At 39.4% G+C, this 22,989-nt stretch overlaps 1 protein-coding gene across 3 annotated transcripts in view; it reads left to right on the top strand.

Annotated features, from left to right (window-relative positions):
- DOCK1 (dedicator of cytokinesis 1) overlaps positions 1–22,989 on the top strand; it is a 306,953-nt gene that overhangs the window by 261,605 nt on the left and 22,359 nt on the right. For all 3 annotated transcript variants that reach the window (XM_075757636.1, XM_075757638.1, XM_075757637.1), the window contains 9 exons: positions 1,752–1,856; positions 5,339–5,480; positions 5,681–5,759; positions 6,044–6,128; positions 7,734–7,820; positions 11,387–11,563; positions 12,903–12,986; positions 17,953–18,090; positions 21,669–21,814. In XM_075757636.1, coding sequence (XP_075613751.1) covers positions 1,752–1,856; positions 5,339–5,480; positions 5,681–5,759; positions 6,044–6,128; positions 7,734–7,820; positions 11,387–11,563; positions 12,903–12,986; positions 17,953–18,090; positions 21,669–21,814 — 1,043 coding nt within the window. The remainder of the gene's footprint in view (positions 1–1,751; positions 1,857–5,338; positions 5,481–5,680; positions 5,760–6,043; positions 6,129–7,733; positions 7,821–11,386; positions 11,564–12,902; positions 12,987–17,952; positions 18,091–21,668; positions 21,815–22,989) is intronic.

Genomic DNA, 22,989 nt, shown 5'->3' with positions numbered 1-22,989 from the left:
TGTCCTCCAGCTCTCTAGAGCTGAATTTATATCCCTTTTTGATGGCATTTTAACTGATTTTAGCGACAGACTGATTATATTGATTTGCCTGGCGAATCTGGAGCCTGGTTTCACGTTGCTTTGTACTACAGGAGGTAAAGGATGTTTACCTAGAACATTTCTCAGGCGTTACGGTATGCCAGAAGAGTCTTCCCTGGCCTGCTGCCTCTGCCACTGTCACTAGGGCTGTGTTCAGTAGAGAATGTTCTTCATTTCAATATAAAAGGAATCAGGTAGAGATTGTTCCTCAGCTGGAAATGATTCTCATGTGTCAGATGTGCAAGCATAAAAGAGATGGAAAATTAAAAATGAGGGACTTGGAGAGTAGCTACCCACTGGTGAATGATCATATCTGACCCATGAGAATCACTTCTAGCTGAGGAACAGCTTTGTCACGGAAACAACCCCTCTTTACGTGTCATACTGTATTCATTTTGGAGAAGTCTGAATTTGCACTTTATACATTGCAGCTGATGGACAATATAGTGAGTTATGTATTTTTCAGCATTTCTCTCACACAGTCCATATGTTATTGTTTACATTAAGTGACATAATTCCAGGCAGTGGTGTAAACCAGGTATGGTTCACCTGCCATGGAAATGGAGTTTCTCCCTCTTGTAATAGGGGAGACCCAGAACTTCTGATTTTGACATCAAACATCTGAGTTTATCTGCTCTTTATTTATCAGACAGGAGAAATTGAGAGAGATGTCATAAAAATTAGTACCAGCGTGGACTGGGCATCCATCTCTAATAAAGCAAAGATCAAAATTCACGCTCCCGTACGAGTCAGGTCTCACATACCCCATCGGCTTTTCCTGTTGCTGCTGCTAAATAGCATTAGCATGCAAGCTCTTTTTTTCCCCCCCATAATAAAATTTAAAAGTTTTTTGTTTCTTTCTGTTCTCCCTATTGTCTCTTTTGTTCAAGCAATATTAAATATTAGACTCTTAAGACAATTCACAGAGGACAAAATAGTTTTGGTACAGGTGAACTGAGAAATACATGGCAGATCTGGGCCCTTGTAGTCTTCTTGCCATATAGTGATACCTGTCGTATGGGAGCAGTAATAAAGCTCTCCTGAAATCAGAATTCATTCTCTTACAGAAAGAAATAGACTAAAAATAAGTTAATGAACAGATCGTCCAAAGCTGAACATTTGTTATTATTTCATCATTTGAGATAAAGAAGGATTCCGCTTTGAAAACAGATGGCGTCCGACATGTGTGTATTTAATCCAAAAGTTATATTTTTCTGCAGTTCTCAACTGCGTGCTTTCCATATGCAAATAAATAATTGTAAATATGGAAAAGAAGTGGTAGAAAAATGTAATGAAATGGAACAGCCGAAAACAGAGAAGTCAGCACCATTGGGATGAGCTTGCTGTAGCGGAATGTGCTTCATCATTCCAATGTTTTGGCATCGGCAGCATCACAACGGGAATTCAGGCTGCCTTGCAAATCCTTGACCTTCATCAAAATCTCCATATTGGATATGGAATAGTGAGGTTCACCATGATAAGCATAAAAAACAATGGCTACAGAGTCTAGTATTTCAAAATATTGGCATATATCTGATAGAAAGGTGAAGAAAAAGGCAAATGAAACCTGTACATCTTTAAGTTAGAGGTATACATGAAAGAGATCTAGATCTTAAGTGTAAGGAATCTCCTTCAAGTTTAGGTCATTAAAATTCTTCCTATTTATTTTGCAGAGAAAGCAAGCCCAGTTCTATGAGAACATTGTGAAAGTCATAAGACCAAAACCAGACTACTTTGCTGTTGGGTACTACGGCCAGGGATTTCCAACATTCATAAGGGTAAGTGCCCACTTTTTTCCAAGGCAAGGAAAGGTTTCTTGCCTTGGAAATTTCCCTCGGTTGTGGAGAAAGTATACGTTATTGTATGTCAGTCTGTTATTTACAATCTACCGAACATCGGTAGTTGGGTTTTTTAGGTGTATAAAACAAACATTGTTTTTTTCTTTCCAGTTTCTAATATAGAATAGTTGAATTTTAGTAGAGAAGCTTTTTCTTCAAACATATCCAGTCCTTTATACTTCTTCAGGCTATCACTAGAAATGAAGATATACCACCCAATCCATAAATCAGGGTAATAACCAGCACCATCTGAAATGATGACATTTTTGCCTGACAGGTATATAGAGATATAGATATAGATATGTGAGTGTGGTAGAGAAGCCTTTTGTATGTGACCATGTTTTCATGTGAGTGTCCTTTTCAGCGCAGTCACTAAAATGAAGCCTGGTGTCAGAGATGTGTGTGATACCTTGAAAAGCAATCTGTTATCATTGATTTTCATGAGTCATGTGTCAATTTAAAGCATATGTCAGTTGGGTGATGCCGGTAACATAAGTCGAATAACATTTGAGATTTTTTCCACTGATACCAGGAATGTTGTGGAGTTGAATTAGTGGCTAAAGGAGGGTGGGGATTTAACACGTCTGAATTACATCTGTATCGTGGTTCTCTGGACTCAGAGAATAATCTGAGAATAGCAGTAATAATTTTATTCTTCTGTCTCTTGAATTGCCTTAATCTTCCAGGAGACTCAGAGAGATTTAGTCTCAGGCCAGGGGCTGGTAGTAGGTTTCCTCCTGGAAATACACCTTTAGGAAATGAGTTCCTGGTTGTAACTGAGGAATTCCATGTTAACTCTCTCAGATTATGCCATGATAAATACCGGGAGCAAGCCCAAGCCTGTGCTGAAGCCCGGCTCACTGCATAAAGCCAGTGGATGCTGATTAAGCTGGTTTTGTCAGGTTAATTGTGCTTGGCTGGTCTTTCATGGTGTATTAAAAGTGGATGTAAAAATATATTTATGGTGCATTAAAAGTAAAGAAACAAACATTTGGCGATTTCAGAAAAGAATTGTCTTCAGAATGATCATCCCTCATAGAAATCTTACGATCAGATATCCAGACAGAAACTTTGAAAGTATTTGGAGAAGGAGGAAAAGGCTTTCAAAAATCCCAAGAAATAAAACATTTACTTAGAGTAATCAGGTGTTCATTTGGAAAAAGCCTCCTTTTCCACCAACTAACTAAAGCCCATGTGAAGAAATTGAAACTCTTGAATGGTCCCAAGAAGCAGCACGTGTGTGTGGCTTTCCATGCGCCCGGGGATGCCGTACTACAGGTGTACTCGTACCACGTATCCTGCCTGAGAAGTGCAGCAAGTTATCAGTTCTTTGCAGTAGAAAGGCATAAACCTGACCCCAGCAGATCCTGCCAGGCTAAGAGCGAATTTTGCAGTGTGCAGACCTGGACAAAAATTGGGAGATGACCTCTCGGATGTTAGCCCACTGCTGGTCTCCTCCACGTTGTGGCTGGGCAACTCGCACCAGAGACTCTGAGCGTGCAGGGGGGTGGCAGGGTCATCCGTCCCGGAGCTGCCCCAAAGCTTGTGAGATGCAATTCTGCAAACTGGCAACGCCGTATGTTAGCAACAGAGGCAAAGGCGTGATGACGATGTGCAAGCTGCCGTGTGCATCAAAAAACCAACTTTAAAAGGGATGCAGTGCGGAATAAGTAAGAATTGTTGTGGTGTTTGGAATACACGTAGGGTAATCTACGTGCAACAGCTTTTATCAAGCATCGAACAGCAAAAAATGGTCGTGATGCTTTAAGTAAAAAAGCCTTAATAAGATTTTTGTAAAATATTAGTGATTTCTTCAGTTTTGCCAGGCAAAAAAAAAAGTAGTATCCAGTAAGGAGGAGTCACTGTTAAGATTGACCAATCCATTTTTCTAGAAAATGATTGAATTAGTATTTTATGATATTCTTATCAGGAATCTTCAAAATGATGACTGTACGATAAAGTCACATCAGGAAGATCCCATGATCCAGAGCGGGTTTGCCATGGGATCCCAGAGCACCACGAGCTGTCCTGACCGAGTCAGCGGGGTGGCCGTGGGTTAACCCGTCAGCCCCTGCCACAACCACGTGTATACGTGCCGAACGCAGAGAGCACAACGCAACTTTCCCACTAAGCGCTGTGTTATATTGCACAAAGGGATACGGTGCCCAGTGGTGTTAATCTGATCCATTAGTATTGAACTGCTTTTTCTCTTCACAACTGAGTAGGGTTTTTTGTAAGCATGGGAAAACACATGCTTTACAAAAGCCTCATGGATTGGTCAGTTTGTAATAAATGAGCGATAAAAACCTCTGAAAAAGAGGCTATTAAGTGCCTTGCAGATTGAGAAAATCCTCAGTGCAAGCTTTTCCTATTATTGCAATTTTTCCTGTGAATTAAAGGTATATATACACTTCTTAGGCATCTGCCTTTTTTTTTTTTTTTTTTTTTTTCTGAAATAGAGAGTATTCTTTCATCTACTCTGCATTTCCAAATGCACCATTGCAGAGCTAAACCCAGCTGGACAAATGTAAACTATTCCAGTTTTCTACCCCTAGTCTTAACACCCTTTTTCTAGTAAGTGCTGTACAATTTTTTCACCAAGTGTTCATTTTGAGATGAGTAATCAGGTTAAGCATATTCAGATGCATTATATTCATATCAAAACTTTCTTTAATGCATTTGATCAGTTAAAAATATGCAAGTCGTTTTACATTTTTCTGTAGAGTTTAATGTGCTTGTTCAGTATATAGATGGACTGCATAAAACATATCTTAATTTTCTTGATTGTTAAAGAAGAAACCAATGCTTAGAAATACAATATACTTAATTTAAAACTTAGGCTGTGTGCAAAAATCTAATAGACTAATCTGAAGTCTGGGGTGTACCAGTCTTTCTAAAAAAAGTCGTATCTTTGGACCTTCCTCCTAAAATTGGCATCGTTTTCTGTTTATACTTTTCTCTGCTCCTCTTGCTCACCTCAGTGCCTTTTAATAAATGTTTGTGTGTAAAAAGCCTAATTCTGTTTGTTTACATCCATTCCACCATTAGCTGTGGAAGGTGGATGAGAGGAATTACAGAGGGAGATCTTGGGTTTGGTAGAGGACGTAATTTGTCTTAACGCATTTTCAGTGGGCGCCTGTTTTATAGATCCTTGATGTTATGTGCTTAGACCCCGTTGAATTTAGTGTGGTTTATTCATGTGCCTGAAGGTAAGCGCCTGCTTAATGATCTCAGTACTGAATCAGAGGTAAGGAAATCCATTTGTGCTTTATTGAATTGGCATAAAATATTTGTAAACTATTGATTATATCATAGTGTGAGGAATGTAAAATATCTCACTTAACACCATTGGAGTCAATGCTTCTGAGATCCCAGTTCTGAGGATACCGGTATTGAGATTTAACCTCTCAATTTGTTTGCAGAACAAAGTCTTCATTTACCGGGGAAAGGAGTACGAACGCCGTGAAGACTTCGAAGCAAGGTTATTGACTCAGTTTCCAAATGCAGAAAAAATGAAAACGACGTCTCCACCGGGCGATGACATTAAAAACTCCTCCGGCCAGTGTATCCTTAGGTTGTACAGCGGCTCCTGCAGCCACACGGATCGAGGATTTATGGCCAGCACAAGCAGGAGACTGTTGCACTTCTGCCTTGATGGGTGTAACACTTGCGTTTTGTTGTTCTGTCCTTTCTTTGCGTTCCCATTGAGCTGCCTGTTCCACGTCATCGAAATGCGCTTTTCAGTTCTTAACCTCTGAATTCAGATATTCAGTGCTTTACTGTAAAGCCAAAACTGGATTTACCATCTAAATTTCACAGGCCAGTGTCAGAACAAATCGTGAGGTGAGTTTGGGTTGGTTTTGCAATTTTATCAGTCTCCTTTATAACACTTAAACTAGTTCCTGTTGTTGTATAACAAATCTGTACGCAGCCAAGGAGGGGAGTAATTGTGAGGACACTTCATGGATATTCTTAATATTAGCAGAGATTTCATCCAACCCACTGGATAACAGTGATCCCATAAGCATTTTATATTTGCGCGTAAACATTTTTTCAAGTACTAGAATTTAGCAGCAATTCCTAAATGGATAGTATTTGATTTTGATTGTGCTTTTCCCTTTTTTCAGTTTCTATAGGGTGAATGAAGTCCAACGGTTTGAGTATTCACGCCCTGTTCGAAAAGGAGAGAAAAACCCAGACAATGAATTTGCGGTAAAAAGAGTACTTTGGGGGTTTGCTTGTTTGCTCCATTTTGAGAATCTGAACCATTCGTTATGTTTTGGTTGTTGAAAAATAAATTCTAGCTTTAAATATGATTATTGTTTCATAGAAATTCAATTAAAGCAATTTATCATGTTCTGTTTTATACCAATAGTAAAAATGGACAAAGCTGTTTTGTTTAAAACTATTTTGAGAAAGAAGTTTAAAATGGCTGTACCTGAAAAGATACATGTCTCTTCCCAAAACTTGTCTTGCCATGAAAATACTAGTTAGGCATCCAAAAATCTTTTTGTAATAACACTTTTTCTTTTTTTTTTTTTTAATTAAACCATATAACCGTATGTTTCATCTAATGGTCAATAAAACTCCCTTTGAGCACAGCTTGTATTCATCAAAACTTTTACAACAGGTTACATCAAGTTGATTGCCTTTTTTTTTATAGACACCATTTTATTCACAGGGGTTCTAGTGGGCGCAGTTAGTAGTAAAGTAGTAGTAGTAATTAAAGTAATAAATTAATGCATCATTTCTTGAGCAAAGAACTTGGGTTTCTGTGTGGTGGCAGGCTCTAATCTAATCGATGTGCCAATAAATGCTGAGTATTTGGTTTCCTACAGCTAAGACCAGGTATTCGTTCAAAGACTCCTTTAGTGTCTTTGGCTTTTCTTGGTGGCTGTTATATCAAGAATTGCTGATTTGCTAATCTACGTGGGTTTAGCTGAGGAGGCAGGAAACCCTGTTTTTCTAAAACCGTAAAGCTAAAGAGTGCTGTAGTTTACTATAGGTTTTGATTATAGATTAAAAAATGTGGGTATAGCTAAATCACTTTGAAAGCTCTTCATCTGCTAATGGAGGATGGAATAAACAATTCTGCTTTAAAAAAGGCTCATAATATATAGATGAACTACCAACATGTGCCAGTTCTAACAAAATCAAATCACGAGATGTCTTTGACATTGGTTATGAACCAGGTACACACAGGAAGAGATGTTAAATCACGTATCCTTAAATTCAAACCAGTGAGGAGACGTTACAATGGAGCCATTGCAGTTTACAGCTCAGATGAAATCACAGAATCACAAATTCAGGTCCTGCAGGTCAGGATGGGACCTCAGGAGGGCTCAGGTCCAGGTAGGGCCAACTCCAGGGTCAGACCCGGCTGCTCAGGGCTTTTCCCCAGCCGGTCTTGAAGCCTCCGAGGATGGGGATGGTACAGCCTCCCCAGGGAGCCTGTCCCTCGGCTCCTCTGCCCTCCTGGGGAAGAAGTTCCCCTATATCAAGATGCTGTGGATTTGTGGAGAATGGTCCTTGAAAGCTCTGGAAGTTGCGTGGGAAAAATGACAGTCCAGTAAAAGAGGTGGATCTTTTACGTGGTGTTCTTCTTTGGTAAGAGAGCGGTTGTTCTCTACTAAATCACGTATCAGATGTAAATCGGCACAGCTCCGTCGTCTGCCCCGGCAGATTCCACGTGAAATTTCCCCCTGGCTTCGCGATGTCTGTCGTACTGCAGTTCCTTTCCCGATGATAATGTTTTAAGGCTTTGCTTAAGATAAAAGCTATCAATCCGATAACGTGATGTTTATGTTGTATTTGCAGAATATGTGGATTGAGAGAACCATCTATGTGACAGCGTATAAATTACCAGGGATTCTGAGGTGGTTTGAAGTCAAATCAGTTTTCATGGTAAGATCAGTTTGGCTTTATTGAGATTGCATAAAGGAACGGGGCTCTTCCACAGCCGGGGAGCGTTTACGTCTCTATATGACTGCCTCGGTCCTGTGAGCAAGCCGTCAATGGGGCTGTGCCTGGCTCCGCAGACAAGGGGACCTTGGTGCTGAGGATGCAGCTTATTGACTGCGGGTGACTCAGGCAACGCTTTTCCACTCCTGAGAGAAGGAAATGTGGGCTGGCTCTGCCAGGCCTGTAGGGCAAGGTCCGATCGAGTGCTTGAAGTGCTTTTGTAAAGTGTTTCTGGCTTTCAACAGGTGAGCCGTTACGGCCCGTGGCGTAAGCCGGGTGCCTAAAGTGAAGAGGGACCTGAGGTGGTATAGGGGCACCCTGCTGCATCAAAATGAAACTAGTCTGAATTTTGGAAAAGAGGATTTGGGTGTTTAGATTGTAATTTATTCAACAATATACCATAAATTGAACGCATTGTATGCGTCTGCATCTCTTCTCTACTTATCATTTGTGATTGAAGGTTGGTTTTGTTTCTTCTCCATAGTTAGCTAAAATATACCCTTGCAACCTCACAGAGTAACTCCAAATTATGCGTTTCTCTGTTCTACCATTTAGACTGTTTAGATAAGACATATCCATTAAACGCCTTTAAGATTAAATTATTCTTACGCAGCTGTAATTTTTAAGTAGCAATAAAAACATTGTTACTGCAGTTTTTAAGTCTCTCTTGTGAGTCTTATTTTTAAAGGAAAAGAACAATTTGCATATGATTAATTAAAACCTTTTTCATTGCTCCATTGAGGTTATGTTGGACAGTTGTATTTAGATGAACAGAAGTAATGCAGAAAATTACTATGGTATCTATAGTAACAGAATATGAATGTGATGTTTGACAGTAATCGGCGGCTGAATAAAACGCATTGAATTTTTAATGAATTTTGTATTTTCAATATAATCCTGATAGAGAAGATTGTATTTATCTTTATGATTGCAAAAAGTGTTGTTTATAAAGGCTGGCAAATCTGATGAAAGTCTCTTTTCCTTACGAGTTAAGAGCACAGCCTGACAGGCTGCTTTATGCAGGTAATTTGTATACGCGCACCTTTAACGCTATGCTTGTCGTCGGAATGTGCATAAATCCTGGGCGACTGCTTTCTGTAAGCTTTTCGTAAGTAAGGATTGCATTAGTCGCGTAGCTGAAATATGATATCAGAATTGAACTTAATAGTATGTGGGAAGACGGCAACGGGTAACTTTCGACCTATCTCTGGCATAGTTACTACCAAATTGGTATTGACTTCCTTCAAGATGCCTGTCAGCTAGAATGCTGGAAGCACGATCACAAGGTTTACGTCCCTGTAATGCTGAATTTTGATTATGGATACAGATATTATTGACGTTTTACTAAAGACGATGAATTAAAGTAGCTTTGCACATTTCATCTTTCATTGACGGCACTAGAATATCTTTAAAGGAAGAGGTGAGATCACACCAAATCAGTGCTGAGAGAGAACTGAGTAATTTAATAAATGCAGCGTATTATGTTACATAACCCATAGGAACATGTATAATTTCCTCAGATCTGTTTGCTTTTTAAATTCCTTCGGAGTACTTCTACCTAAACCTTTTCAATCTGTTCATTATCTGCAAGGAATTTTTTGCCCACATTCATTATTCTGTACCTGATTTATTTAGCTGGACACAAGTAGTTGTAGGGGGAAAATTCACTGAGGCCAGCCAGTGAATTAGAAACCATATTTTGAATTGCACTTGGTTTTAAAAAGGACAAATACTCATCTCTATTTTCTTTTGATGTTTAATTTTTTTAGTGGTGCAAACGTATCCGGAGTACATAATTTCTGTTTGCCCTGAATAGATTGTGTGGTGTCCAGAGTTAGCAAGCTACTTGGAAGAAGGCTGATAATTTACAAGTATAGATATTTTTCATAAATAGCTTTCAATAAGATTCAAAGCAGAATTTGTAGTAGTAGGATGGGAACTGCAATTCTCCATCTGCTTTTAAAAAATTAGAGGGAGGATTATAAGAGTAGTAAAAGAAAGGAGAATGAGAAAGAAAGCCATGATTGCTGATACAGAAAAGTCAAAAAAGATGTCTGTCAGCTCAATGAGTGCTAATTTCTGTAGATATTCAAGAGCCTTAAAAGCAATGGTTCATCAACGAATCATTGCATCATTGTAAGCCCATTAATACAAATGACAGAATCCTAAATTTAGCCCACGATGTTCACAACAGTTCTTGCCGAATCGGATGCTGAATATGGCCTTATTTTCCCAGTCCAAATTTCACTCGTAGCAAACGCAGCTCGTCTGTCCAACTGAGCCCGGTCCGCTCCGCAGCCACAACAGCAGCGTTAGGCTCGTTACCTGCCTGCCAGAATAATTCACCAGGCATACTTTTAAAAATGCTAATTAAAACATCCTTGATGTAATCAGATGGCAGGTGTAAGAGTAACAACGAAAGAGATTTGATTATAAGTGGTTCTCAGAAACATGGTAAGCAACTGATAGCCAGGTAGAAGTGCTTCTTTGTTGATGTAGCATTTATGTAAATTAGGCTGTAATCAAATATACACTTGCATTTTCCTCACAGGCCTCAATTAACCTTCTTTTTCTGTTCCTACCACATTATTTTTTTAATGTAAGTGGGCTATGACTTAAGTCTTCCAGTGGGGATTGACTACACTATGGGTTGCTGCAAGTTAGTAATTTTTAGCCCATTCACTAAACATACATATTTTAGCAATATTTGAAATATTTTAATACTGTTTTTTCAATATATGCAACTTTCATTCTGAAAGACATGGTATCTGGTCATAAATAATAGTTGGAGATGAGACAATTAAAATAAAGCAAGTTTTACACAGTATAAGAGCTAATTCACCCCATGGTGACATCTGAGGAGTTGTTTTCATTGAAGTGCAGGCTATGTGAGAAAGAAAATTCCTTCCCTCAGTTATCGGCGTTCAGATGAAGAAAATGTAGCCTCGTGGGAAAAAGCACGGCAGATAGCTTAGAAGTCATCTCTTCAACGTATGAAACTCCATTTCCTTGGAAATACACCACAATAATCACTGCAAAAATATCTTCTGGATTTTTGAGCTGCTTAGGATTACATTTTCCATCAGAAAATCCACATTAAGTTATCATTTCTTTCTTACTGTTACATTAAGCTGGATCTTCTTTGTACTGCTAAAACTCACCGACTCGTAATCTCTGATGTTCTCCGTAATCCTCCAGAAACCTCACGTGATTTCTGTCAGAGCCTTTCTAAACATTGTGCTGTTGTGCTGGGATGTAATCCATCCCACAGCAGTGGAACGCATTTAACGTTCTCCACTGATATTGATTATCCTATCAGTTACCGCTGTATATAGATACCAAATATTTAAATGCCTGTAACCACCCTTTCTGTTAATTATTGGTTAAAATATCTTTTGTTCTGAAATTTCGGAAATGTTTCTAATTGTGATGGGTTGGTGGACAGCCAGTTCTGTGGCAGGTTAAAAACTCTGCTCCTTGATTAAAACCTCCTTTTGTTTTTATTTTAGGTTGAAATTAGTCCCCTGGAAAATGCAATAGAAACCATGCAGCTAACAAACGATAAGATCAACAATATGGTTCAACAGCATTTAAATGATCCAAATCTACCCATTAACCCGCTCTCGATGCTGCTTAACGGCATTGTGGATCCCGCAGTCATGGGAGGGTTCACAAACTACGAGAAGGTAACGTCAAAATTGTCTGTCCTGGCAGTGCTTCCACCTCTTTGAGCCTGGACTCCCCTGGAATGCTTACCATTTTTAGTGTCTTTCTGATATTTCGGGATAAATTTTTGCCTTTCTACATTTGAAGTAGGAGGTGGTATGTTTAGCAGCAAGAGTACTTACGTAGGGACGTGGTGGACAGTTGCTCCGTAGAGTTAAACACAGACCGATGACATACCCAGTGTGTGCTCTCACGCATTTGGATGTCCTGCTGAAGCAGGAATTTCTGGGTGAACTTCAGTGACCAGAGTAACTGATTGCAATTCTCTGCTTTGCTTTCGAATGCATGAGTTTTTTAAAGGATTAATCAAATGGTAGAGACTTCTGAGATACCAGTCAGTTGCAAATATGTCTAAATAATCCTAACTGCATGTTTACAGCATTAGCTTTTCAAGTTATATGGGATAAGATAGTAACATTGGGAAACTCCAGACACTGCATCTATTATTTATGTTGTGAATATTTATCATATTAAGCTAGCATACACAAACAACACGCTGGCTGAGAGGGTTGGTGTTGTTCAGCCTGGAGAAGAGAAGGCTGCAGCCTCACTGCAGAGAGTCTCACTGAAGAGACCTCACTGCAGCCTTCCAGTCCCTGCAGGGGCTCCAGGAAAGCTGGAGAGGGGCTGGTGACAAGGGCAGGGAGGGACAGGCCAAGGGGAATGGCCTGAAGCTGCAGGAGGGGAGATGGAGATGGGATGGGAGGCAGAAATCCTTCCCTGTGAGGGTGCTGAGGCCCTGGCACAGGGTGCCCAGAGAAGCTGTGGCTGCCCCTGGCTCCCTGGCAGTGGTCAAGGCCAGGTTGGATGGGGCTTTGGGCAACCTGGGCTAGTGGAGGGTGTCCCTGCCCATGGCAGGGGGTGGGAACTAGATCGGCTGGGAGGTCCCTGCCCACCCAAACCAGTCTGGGATTTTATGATTCTGTGATTTTGTGACATAAATGGAGAAGGTACATGCTGATGAATGTGGTGGTGTATCCATCTGTGTATGTCATGGGAAGTGCTAGAAAGACATTTCAGAGATGTGCCAGGTCCTCAGCAGGGTTGCCCATGAGATTTGGTCTTGATCACCATGTCCTCAATTGCCTGCTTTACTGATCAGAAAAGATTAATGCCTTAATCTTAAAATGGTGTTAAATTCTGCATCCCTTTCCTACGTTTTCACTTTGTATTTGTAGCTGTTACTGCTATTTTGCAGAACTTTTGGGTTGATTCATTTATCTTTGCTGTAGGTTATTCTTCCATGGTAGATGTTGATTCATTTTCTGAAATATCTGCTCATTTCTCTTTCTTGACTAGGCTTTTTTTACTGAAAAATATATGCACGAGCATCCAGAAGATCACGACAAGATTGAAAAACTGAAGGATCTGATTGCTTGGCAGGTAAATAATTTTAAGTCAGGTTGGTTGGGGCCAAATGCCATACAAAGACAATTTAGTGTCACTTTTGGGAAAATTCAGACATTAAACTATTCACCCGGTGTACACGTCTTTGGCATTTAAAACTCTCTTGAAATTTGAGCTAAAGTTCATCTTTTCAAATCTGACATCATTTATCATTTGATAAACCCACAAGGAACAAACATGATCAACTTTTTTTTTTCTTTGGTTTTTTTTTTTGGTAACCATAATATAGTGAGAATAGCCCATCTTTATCAAATGAGAAAATATTTTGTAATAATGTTGGTTAGTATTATTGGCAATTTAGGTTTGCATTTTAATTTTCTAAGGCTGCTTTCAGAAATTCTTCTTGGGCAGTAAGATGAAATACCTAACCCTGAATCCCTCCTCCTGTTTTCACGCGCTGGGACAGTGTGTTTTCACATATTCGCTTCTTTCTTCAAGCAACGTATTTTCCGTTTATTAAACTGTGTGTCCTGACAGTAGCTTTTAGCACAGAATATTAAGTGTGAGAGTTGCAAAAATAAACTTGCATGCAAAATATTTAGTAAATTCATCTAGACATTGTGAAACCCTTGCTTCATTTGCTGTATAACTTAACATGATACAAAACCATTGTTGATTCATAAAGGATGTGACATTTACCTGGTATTTTTATGATGCCATGTTAGAGCAGAAATTATTTAGATGTAAGATTACAGGGGTAATATTTCCTGACCCAGGAATGGAACCCAGGTTTCCAGCCCGGTGCCAGAGACAGAGCAGGAACCCTCTTGCCTCAAGTACTGCATTTACATGTGCCAAAGAATATTTTTCAGGGCTAACAAGAAACAATTCCAGTTGTGTTTCATAGTCATATACTGGACATTTTCCAATGGTCTCAAGATGATTTTATAATAATGAAAAAAAAATAAAAAATCAGTATGATTAGAAGTGTTTTTTCCCCAGCAGAAGAAAGTGCATCATTGTCTTTTTATATTCAATTTTGTCTTTATAATAAAGGAAATAATTTACATTTCTATAGGTTTCAATCTTAGAGGCAGTAGAACCAAAGACATAGAATTAAAAAAAAAAAAAAATTCCTCTGAAGACCATAAAACTATCACTGGATAAAAACTCTTTTGGTCTGGAAAAAAAATTTATGTATTTATTTATTTATTTTCTTGTGAGCTTTTACAGAAGATTAGATTTTAGGAGCTTTAAGTTTTATAGAGGAAAATAATTTGATCCCAGAAGACTAACTTCATGTCAGCTGTCTGTCTTTGCCTCTGATAGCGACACTTCAAATAAATTACAAACACACTTTTCCTCAGCAAAGATTCGCTTTGGTGACATATGTATATTAAAATAATATTACTATTTGAAAATATGTATGGCAACTAATCACAGTGTATTTTAATTATTCAGTGGTTTTAAATACATAGTCTCCCGTCAGTCTTGTAGTTCCAAAACAATAGGAACCAGAAAAAATAGAGAAAAGGGATCAAACCCTATTTTTATATCTGAAAATTCTTTTCACTAAAAGGTCTAGCCATTTCACGGTGGAAATGAGTGCTTCTAAATTACCTTAGACGTTTCATATACACTTAGTGTATCCTAAGACTTAAACCTCCTCTCAAATTATTTCCGTTTTCAGAACACAGGCAGCGTAAGTAGATGGGAGCGGGGTGGGAGCTGATTGCCAAATATCGCTGGTGTCGGGAGAGGGAGTTGTTATGGAAACTTTCTGAAGTCAGGCAGTGGTCTGAATTCATCACAGGCTTGACAGTGATTGAAAGCAAAAATGAGTTTTCATTTTTCAATAATGCGGGGCTTGGAGTTTTGTAATCACACGGAGATTTTCTTTATGCTGTATAAATCAATCTGGATATATGAAATAGTAGCCTGACAATCATATTATCAGCTGACTAGTTAAATTTAATTTATTTTCCTATCCCCTTACCTTCCCTTTTTCTCCATTGTTCTATGGAATTCATGGTCTTCAGGATATTATCCTTTTATAATTCCTGAGAACATTTTTTTCTATACCTTTTTTTCCCCATTATTATTTTCAGATAAATATCATTAGTAAAGCAATGTCCATTTTTGTCCATTATAGTGCTTTTTCCACTTAGGAAAAAACGTTTCCATGCAACTACATCATTTCAAGCCGATCTTTTATTTTAACACGAAGATAATGAAATGATTGATTGAAATGATGGTAATGAAATGAATGATTGATGACATTAGTCACTCCGCATTTAGCTAATGTATTTACAGCATACCAAAACTAGTATATCATGTAAAAATCTCATGCTGCTTCTACGTAGCTGAAAGAATTGTAGCATACAAAACTAAGTTTTTACAATCTTATTTTATGATACCATTATTATGAAAGATTTAAGATTTACAATTTTATATTAATTTTAATAATTCAAATGTGTGTAGCTTTTTCATTCTTTTCAGCCAAGCAGATAAAGATTTAAAAAAAAAAAAAAAGAGAATCAGGGAATAGTGCAGTGGAAGTTTAAAAAATTTTAAAATCAACAGAGATTAGAGTTCTGGAATAAGTGCTATCTTGGGCTGGTTTTCTTTCTCTTTGAGCTCGTTTGTTACTAGTTTAGCTACTTATGTTACTTTTACATTTTCATTCCCCTCTCTAAAGGTGAGAGCACCCTGTAGGGTCTTTCAAAAAAGAGCCATAAGCAAACCCACCCGCTGCTCCAAAGCCAAATGAACTGGCGATAGCATGAATGTGGGTGGCAAAATTCTTTCTCTGTCTCTGCTTCCCACAAAGATGCAAATAGGTTTAAAATTCACTGCCACTCATCACCAGATTTCCCTGTGCCAATGTCTGGAAAGGAGACATAGAAAGAATTTTGAAGTTAGTAGAAGAAGGTGAAGCAGAAATGGTAAAACAATCTGAAGGTACTTTCCTTCCGTAGTTGATAAATGTTTAAAGGATTACGTGGTCTGAGACAGGGAGAGTCAAATATCCTGACTCAGAAAACTCACAGAAGTTCTGTAGCAAAGCCACAGGAAGTTTATTAAATTCAGCTTCTGTTAAGGAATAACAAGCCTTTTCTTCTTATTACTCTTCTTCCGTGGTTTCTGGTCTTCTTCTGTTCCCATGTAGTTGGTGTTTCCTCTCACCTGTTCCTCCATCTCTTGACTCACCAGTCCCGTACCGGGAGGCCACCAGCCTTTAGGTGCTCACATTCTCCCCACCCAACCCTCACCCGCGCCAGCAGACCCGGCCATCAGCCCTCCCATGATTTTGCTTCTCCAGGTGCCAGAAGCTCTCCACGGCTGGTTGTATACGCCTGGTGTATCCCTCTGGTGTATACCAACAGTGAAACCCTCCTTAGCACCTTCCATTTGGGGCACAGAAGGAAGCATCTACTTTTTTTTTTTTCCTGACTGGGACATTTCCCTACAAAAAAAAGTCATCTACTTCATATTGCTTGATTTTCTAAGTTGGAGACGGCTGCTCCCTAGGACAGGCTCATTAGTGCATTTTCTGCTTATAAAATTATCTCAAAGCTGAAGCTTCACCCCCACGTTACTTCATCTTGGTAATTTGATTTTTTTTTAAAAGAATCCATTTAAAAAGTCAGCAGGTTCTTTTAAATAAATGAACCAAGTGACCACTTATCCCTGCGAAATAGGAGGGTCACAGTGTGGCCTGATGATTATGAAAATTTGGAAATTAATTTACTTATTCAGAGCAGGGACATTTTCTGATTTTAATGTTTAATTTTTGTAGAGTGCAAATCCATATGACTATAAATAGAAGTGGCTACGGTAAAAAAATTTGTCATTATTCTTATTTCTCTTGGTAGTCTTTTAGGAGAAGAAAGCGTCCATTTAAACAGTGCCAAATCACAGAGAATCGTCTTGATAAGATTTCTTGAGTTTGTTCATCTGTAATTCCTCTGTGTATTTACTATTCTCCTTACTAATAAAGCTGCTCCTTCTGATTGCTGCTCAGTCTTATTAGAAAAATCTGTTTTTAATCAGTATTATGATTTAATTATGAATTATTAAGAAGAAGCCTCTTAGCTTGATTGCTGCAGAGAATATCTAAGTCAGAATCAGAGCACTGTGTGGGCTGAAACGGACCTGGAAGAGGAAATATTTTTCCTAAGCTGGAGGTAGAAAACTCTAATGGTATGTCTGGATGGCTGTGGGAATGAAAATGTCTCTCTTAAAACGTTTTAAAAGGTCAGCTACACCTCCACACTATGAACTAATTATATAATCCTGTGTTGGCATGGATATTTTGTGACAGAAGCCTGGAAGATAAATGATTATTTTCAGTTACCAAAGAGAATGGATTTAATTTTTTTCTCTTCTGTTTTATTCCCAAAGAAAATAAAATAATTTTTCTGAGGAGAAATGTCTAGTATATAAAACTGTATGTTTTATTAATAAATATCGCTCTGCAGTATATACGTGTCCAAGGATGTAGCTCATTTGCAGCTTCAGAAATAGCATTTATTAAAGAAAACAGACAAGTATTTTCTCCTTCAAGGTTTTATTCTCATGGATCTGGGAAAGGACTGATATTAAAAACCCGCTGTGAGAGTCATCATTCATCAGTTTGCCATTTTAAAGTACAACATGTATGGGGGCCTGTGAATATAACATCCCAGGAATATCTGTGCTACCTGATAAATTCAGCTGTGCCTCCGGTATACGATTACTGGGCAGAACTATGGGTGTATTAATTGTAAAGGACTTGCGTTAACAGAGAAATAAGGAAATCGTGTATTTTTAGATCCTTTTAGATCCTTTTTCACTACGTTGTGCTTCGTATACAATGAATGATGATGTCGATGATTATTATCGTTATTATTATTAATCCATGAGATCTTTTACTCCTCTCGCACCATACGTGGGTGCCTTGCCCCAAGCCTTCGCTCAGGAAGGACTAGGTGGGCTGATGCTGCGTAACTCTGCTTTCCAGATCCCGTTCCTGGCGGAAGGCATCCGGATCCACGGGGAGAAGGTGACGGAGGCGCTGCGGCCCTTCCACGAGCGGATGGAGGCTTGCTTCAGGCAGCTGAAGGACAAAGTGGAAAAACAGTATGGCGTCCGCGCTGTCGTAAGTGACCTGCTAACTTCATGTTTCCTAAATATGTGGAATTTCTTCAAATTACAGGCAACTGTGTATTTCGGTATTATAATTGCCACTGATTAAAAAAGCGATGTTGGTGCAGCATTGCCTGGTTGTTGTCAGTGGTCATCAAGTTATTAAACACTGAGCAGATGCTCTAAGAGAGGTTCAGAAAGCCTTGGTACTTCTGTTTTCTCTCATGGGAACAATTTCTAAATTGCCTGAATCTGTTCCCTGAAAGTCAAGATACTTCTTAAGTATTCCAATTTTAAGGAATTGGGTTTAAAAAGAAAAAAAAATTGCCACTATAGCATGTTTTTTCTGGAGCTGAATGTCACCTTTCCGTAGATATAATTCCTTTGGAGATGTGAGGGCTGTGCTGCTCTACCATAGTGTGCACTCTTACCTACGCTGGCACCACCCTAATGTAGGCTGGCAATTAAAAGATAGCTGCTACTTAATGAGATTTAGTACTGCTGGAGTTCATGCTTTTCTCATTCCAACAAGCTATTTTCAGTTGCTGCTTCATCTTTAAGGCACAGCCAAGAATTTGGTGGTTTTTTCCAGTGGGGTTTTGTTCTGCTTTTAATTTGAGAGTTACCCATCGGGGAGGAAGGCCAAAAGCCAGCATGCAGCCTCGTTAATTCAGAATATAATTGATAATTCAGTCAAAAGCCATGTGGATTGAGTGCTATTATATGATCAATTTTTAAAATTATTTATAAACCTGAGATGCAAGAGGTTAGAGTTACTCTAGGACTGACTATGTGGAGCTGATGTCCTAATAACATATGAAAGGCTGCCAGGCTGAGCTTTATCTCTGCCTACTGGTAATCCTGACAGCAGAGTTGTAAACATGCTACAATTTTTAAGTTTATTTGTGAAACGACAGTAGCACATGAAACTTGCGCATGAAGTCTGTATCTTCTCAGTGCTCCAGCAGATAAAGTGCATGGATTTACCAGAAAAGGCCCATGTGTCCGGTAAAGGCCGAGGCAGCCCTTGCGCCACGCAGAGCCGGCCCTGAGGTGGCTCGGCAGCCCCCCACCTCGGCACGGGGACCCCACCCCGCGCCCCGGCAAGTAGGGTAGCACCGCAGGGTGCCGTGGTGGCAGCAGCCTGTCCTTGGCACATCGGAAGTGCCAGGAAAGTCTGGGTGTCCCCCTTCTTTGCTGCAAAGATTTTTAGCTCAACTTGGAATCGGCAGATCTACTCGCTGTTGAGTTGCCGCGTTTGTTCTGGTTCAACATATGTAATTAGATTTCCAGCTACAGCACTTAGCCAGTTTTTAGAGAAAATTTTCCATGTGGCCTGTAACAACATACGATTTATCGCCAAGTGAGCAAATGGTGTGGTATCATTCAGGACGATATGCATTTTCCCCAAATCGTACTCAAGAATATCCTATACCAGAAACCATTTCCCACAGAAGGGACTGGTATTAAAACCAAACCATCTAGAGAAGCAGTAATTTAGTTTTAAGATTGCACAGATCCACTTTCTGTCACCAAAAGCCATCTAAAACCAAAGGAAATCACCATTAGACCATTAATTACTGGGCTGTGGTGCGGGAAAGCTGGCTTGCCAGCCTACACATCGGACTGCTGTCTCGTCTCCATCCCTGACTTTCCCTGGCACCCTGGAAGCAGATAAGGAGCTTGCACTGTAATCTCATTAACTGCCTTTTAACAAGAAAGCCAGTTAGCAGGTCCCAGCAGGCGAAGGACATGGCATCAAATAGCAGGTGCTTCCCCAAATTGTGCGGTTGCCCCAGTTGGGGTTGGGACATCATTCCTGGAGGTGCTGCATCAATTAGTGTGTGTATTGAGGCAGCTGTTACCTCATGGGCTCGGATTTTGAAGGTTATCTCTGCAGCCATGAGGGTAAAAACATCTACAGTTGTGTTTTTTGTCTTGTCTAAAGCACAGCTGCACAGAGAGGAGATCATAGAGAAAATGGTGTCCTTTTCATGCCCTTCCTGCCTTCCCATCCTTAAACCCTCCAAGGCAGGATTATCAGATGGGACCTCCATCACAATCTCGTCCTTAATAACTTAAGAAATAAAAGATTGAGAAATAGAAAAAAAAAAAAATTGGTAACAATTACAACTTCATCAGTTTTACTTCTGCCCCTAAATAAGTGGCAGTCACTAAACTGATTCTAAAAGAATGAAGCAACCGAGACATGACTGACCAGCCTTAAAACAACCCTCTCTTCATCCAGTTCTGATTATGGTCACTAATGGGTGCACGCCATTGAGTTTATGGATGTTACGCCAATCACATCAATATAAACAAGGTGTGAATTTGGTTCCAAATTATCCCTGGAAAATCCCACAGATGTTTATTCTGAAGAGTGGCTGACACAGGATATGGTGAAGGAGAGAGCTTCAACTTTCAGCTCAGTGAGATGCAGAGCATCCTGGACCAAGGAGACGGCAAGAGCGATGCTGCAGCAGGCAGGGCAGAAAAACGTGCCAAGTGATGTTGTTCTCTAAGTGCCCAAAACCTCGGTGGAATAGTACATGCCCGTGAAGTATCCTGTTGTATTTTATGACGAGTCTTCCTTCAGAGATTAATTTTCACTTTTGTCTATAGTGATGACATTTTTTTTAATGGGAACACTGAGATCTTATGTGGAACGTGCCAGCCTTTATGGTGTCCTTCTAAGTGGTGTTCTGCTCGTAGTCCTTCAAATCCCACCTTGCTAATATATCTAGGAAGAGAAAAGTTCAAATAGTAATTTATTCCTAAGGAGAACAGAAATAATTGACATTAATGATACTTGCATGTCAGTCACTTCAATAATATACATTTACATCATTGGGGAGATGACTGGAAAGTCATGTGCAGGTGGTGTTATCTTTCTAATTTCACTCTACCCACCAGTAAGAATTGTCAGGATTGATGGAGTTTTATCGCTTCTGTCTTCCTTGTACAAGGCCAATTTACCAGTAGTTGACAGGGTGGAAAATATACCTGTAATTAAACAGCATGAGATTCTTATTTGTTGACTGAAAGAGTTCAATTATTTTATGCATATATCAGTTATTAATGACTAACAAAGCTTGTATAAATATTCAGAACTCTGAAATTGTCTGAAACAAAAAAATATCTTTCATATATTTTCTTCTTAACCTAGATTTCACTCTATAAATTGGCTCTCTTGACATAAAGTTCCTCTGAGTGGTTTTTTTCCTTTTTATTTTGTTTTTTAAAACTCCATTTCATTTAAATATACTGACAGGGCAGTCACTTCAATTGCAGAGATGTTACTTGTAAATAGCTCCTTTTTAAAGCCTAGATATAAAAAAAAGCATGTAAATTCCATTGAAGAAAATTAATTATTGGAATACATTTAAAATTATACATATTTCTTCTCAGTCCTTTAAATGGATTTTCTTTAGAATTATTCTCTCTGTTGTTAAACATGATGTATAATTAAATCATATAAATTTCCACATGGAAGAAAAGCCATCAGACTTTTCGTGTTTTTTTTTTTTTTTGTAGCCAGACATCAGCTACATTGTGATTTAAGAAATAATGTCTTCTGTTCCTTTATTGCAGCTTTCAAGTCTGGATGATAGACGGGGCAGTCGGCCACGGTCTATGGTGAGGTCCTTCACGATGCCATCATCTTCAAGACCCCTCTCCGTTGCGTCGGTGTCTTCCATCTCCTCCGACAGCACACCTTCTCGACCGGGCTCGGATGGGTGCGTAAGGAATAGTCATTCAGGGCTTATCTCTGAAAACCATGATTTGGCGTGTAGATCTATAGGTTTTGATCTCAATGCTTTCACGGTGTTACTCCTTGTGATCCTAGTGACTCCTCCTGTGTGGCAGCGTGACGTTTGTTTGATCTCATAAGGAACTGTGGGGTTTTTTTGTTTGGGTCTTTGCCCAGTGTGTTTTATTCCAGATTTGGTTCATCATAATACCCCACAAACATTAATGGGACACAACGATGGGAGTAACTGGTGTGGAGTGGGGATGGCGCTTTTAAGTGATAGCCTAATATCGGCTAAAAAACCCCAACCTGTGTAAACATCTATCTCAAGATACATTCCTTGCCCTTTTTTTTTTTAACCAAGATAAATATAATGCTCTTCTTGGTTTTCTTTTAAAAAAAGTTAAACAAACTCCCCTAAGCATTCAAACAAACCACCCCCCAAAGAAACAGGAGATAAATTATCCCCTTTTAAGGTATTGCAAGTGTAATAGTTCAGAAGTGATCTTCTGCAAAGGCGGTGATGAGACGTGTTCAGCCGGCCCTGTCGCGCTAAACAGGTGGAGCTTGGGAGAAGGAAGGGATTAGCTGACTGCTCAATCATTTCTTCTCACTTTTGCTGCCAGAGGAAAAGCTGCTTATGGCAAGATTGTACTTCAAGACTTATCAAGATATTTCACATGAGAACTAGGAATTCTGTTGATAAGCCCTGTCTCACAGTTGCATCCCTCAAAAGAACAAAATAATCTGTTTTCTTTCTGGGGTTTCCATGCAGCCTCAGAAGTCCCTTCTCCCTCTTCCTCCCCCCAGGCATTCCTATAATCCAGAAACTCAGTGTTCGACCAAGGTGGCAGTTCTTTAGAGCCTCCTGCAGGGCTGCTGACTTAGAGACATCTGCTAGAGATGTTCGTGTCCCTTGTGCACCTTCAGAGCAAGCTACTACCTGACTAAAGAGTAAAAGTGTCGAGTAAAATTAAATACAGCATCTAAGGACCAACATGATCCTCACCTTGATTACAAGCAGTTTATTTACCCATTGGGAAGAACTGCAAACAGAGCGCAATTCAGCTCTCGTTACGTTACCCTCTGGAACGTATACATGGGGAGTCATGTTGATATAAATGTAGGACAGCAGAGATGATAATGTGTTTTGACTATTTC

Source organism: Balearica regulorum, chromosome 7, assembly GCF_011004875.1.
Source record: "Balearica regulorum gibbericeps isolate bBalReg1 chromosome 7, bBalReg1.pri, whole genome shotgun sequence".
Taxonomy (NCBI): Eukaryota; Metazoa; Chordata; class Aves; order Gruiformes; family Gruidae; genus Balearica; species Balearica regulorum.
This window is presented reverse-complemented; position numbering and strand designations above follow the sequence as displayed.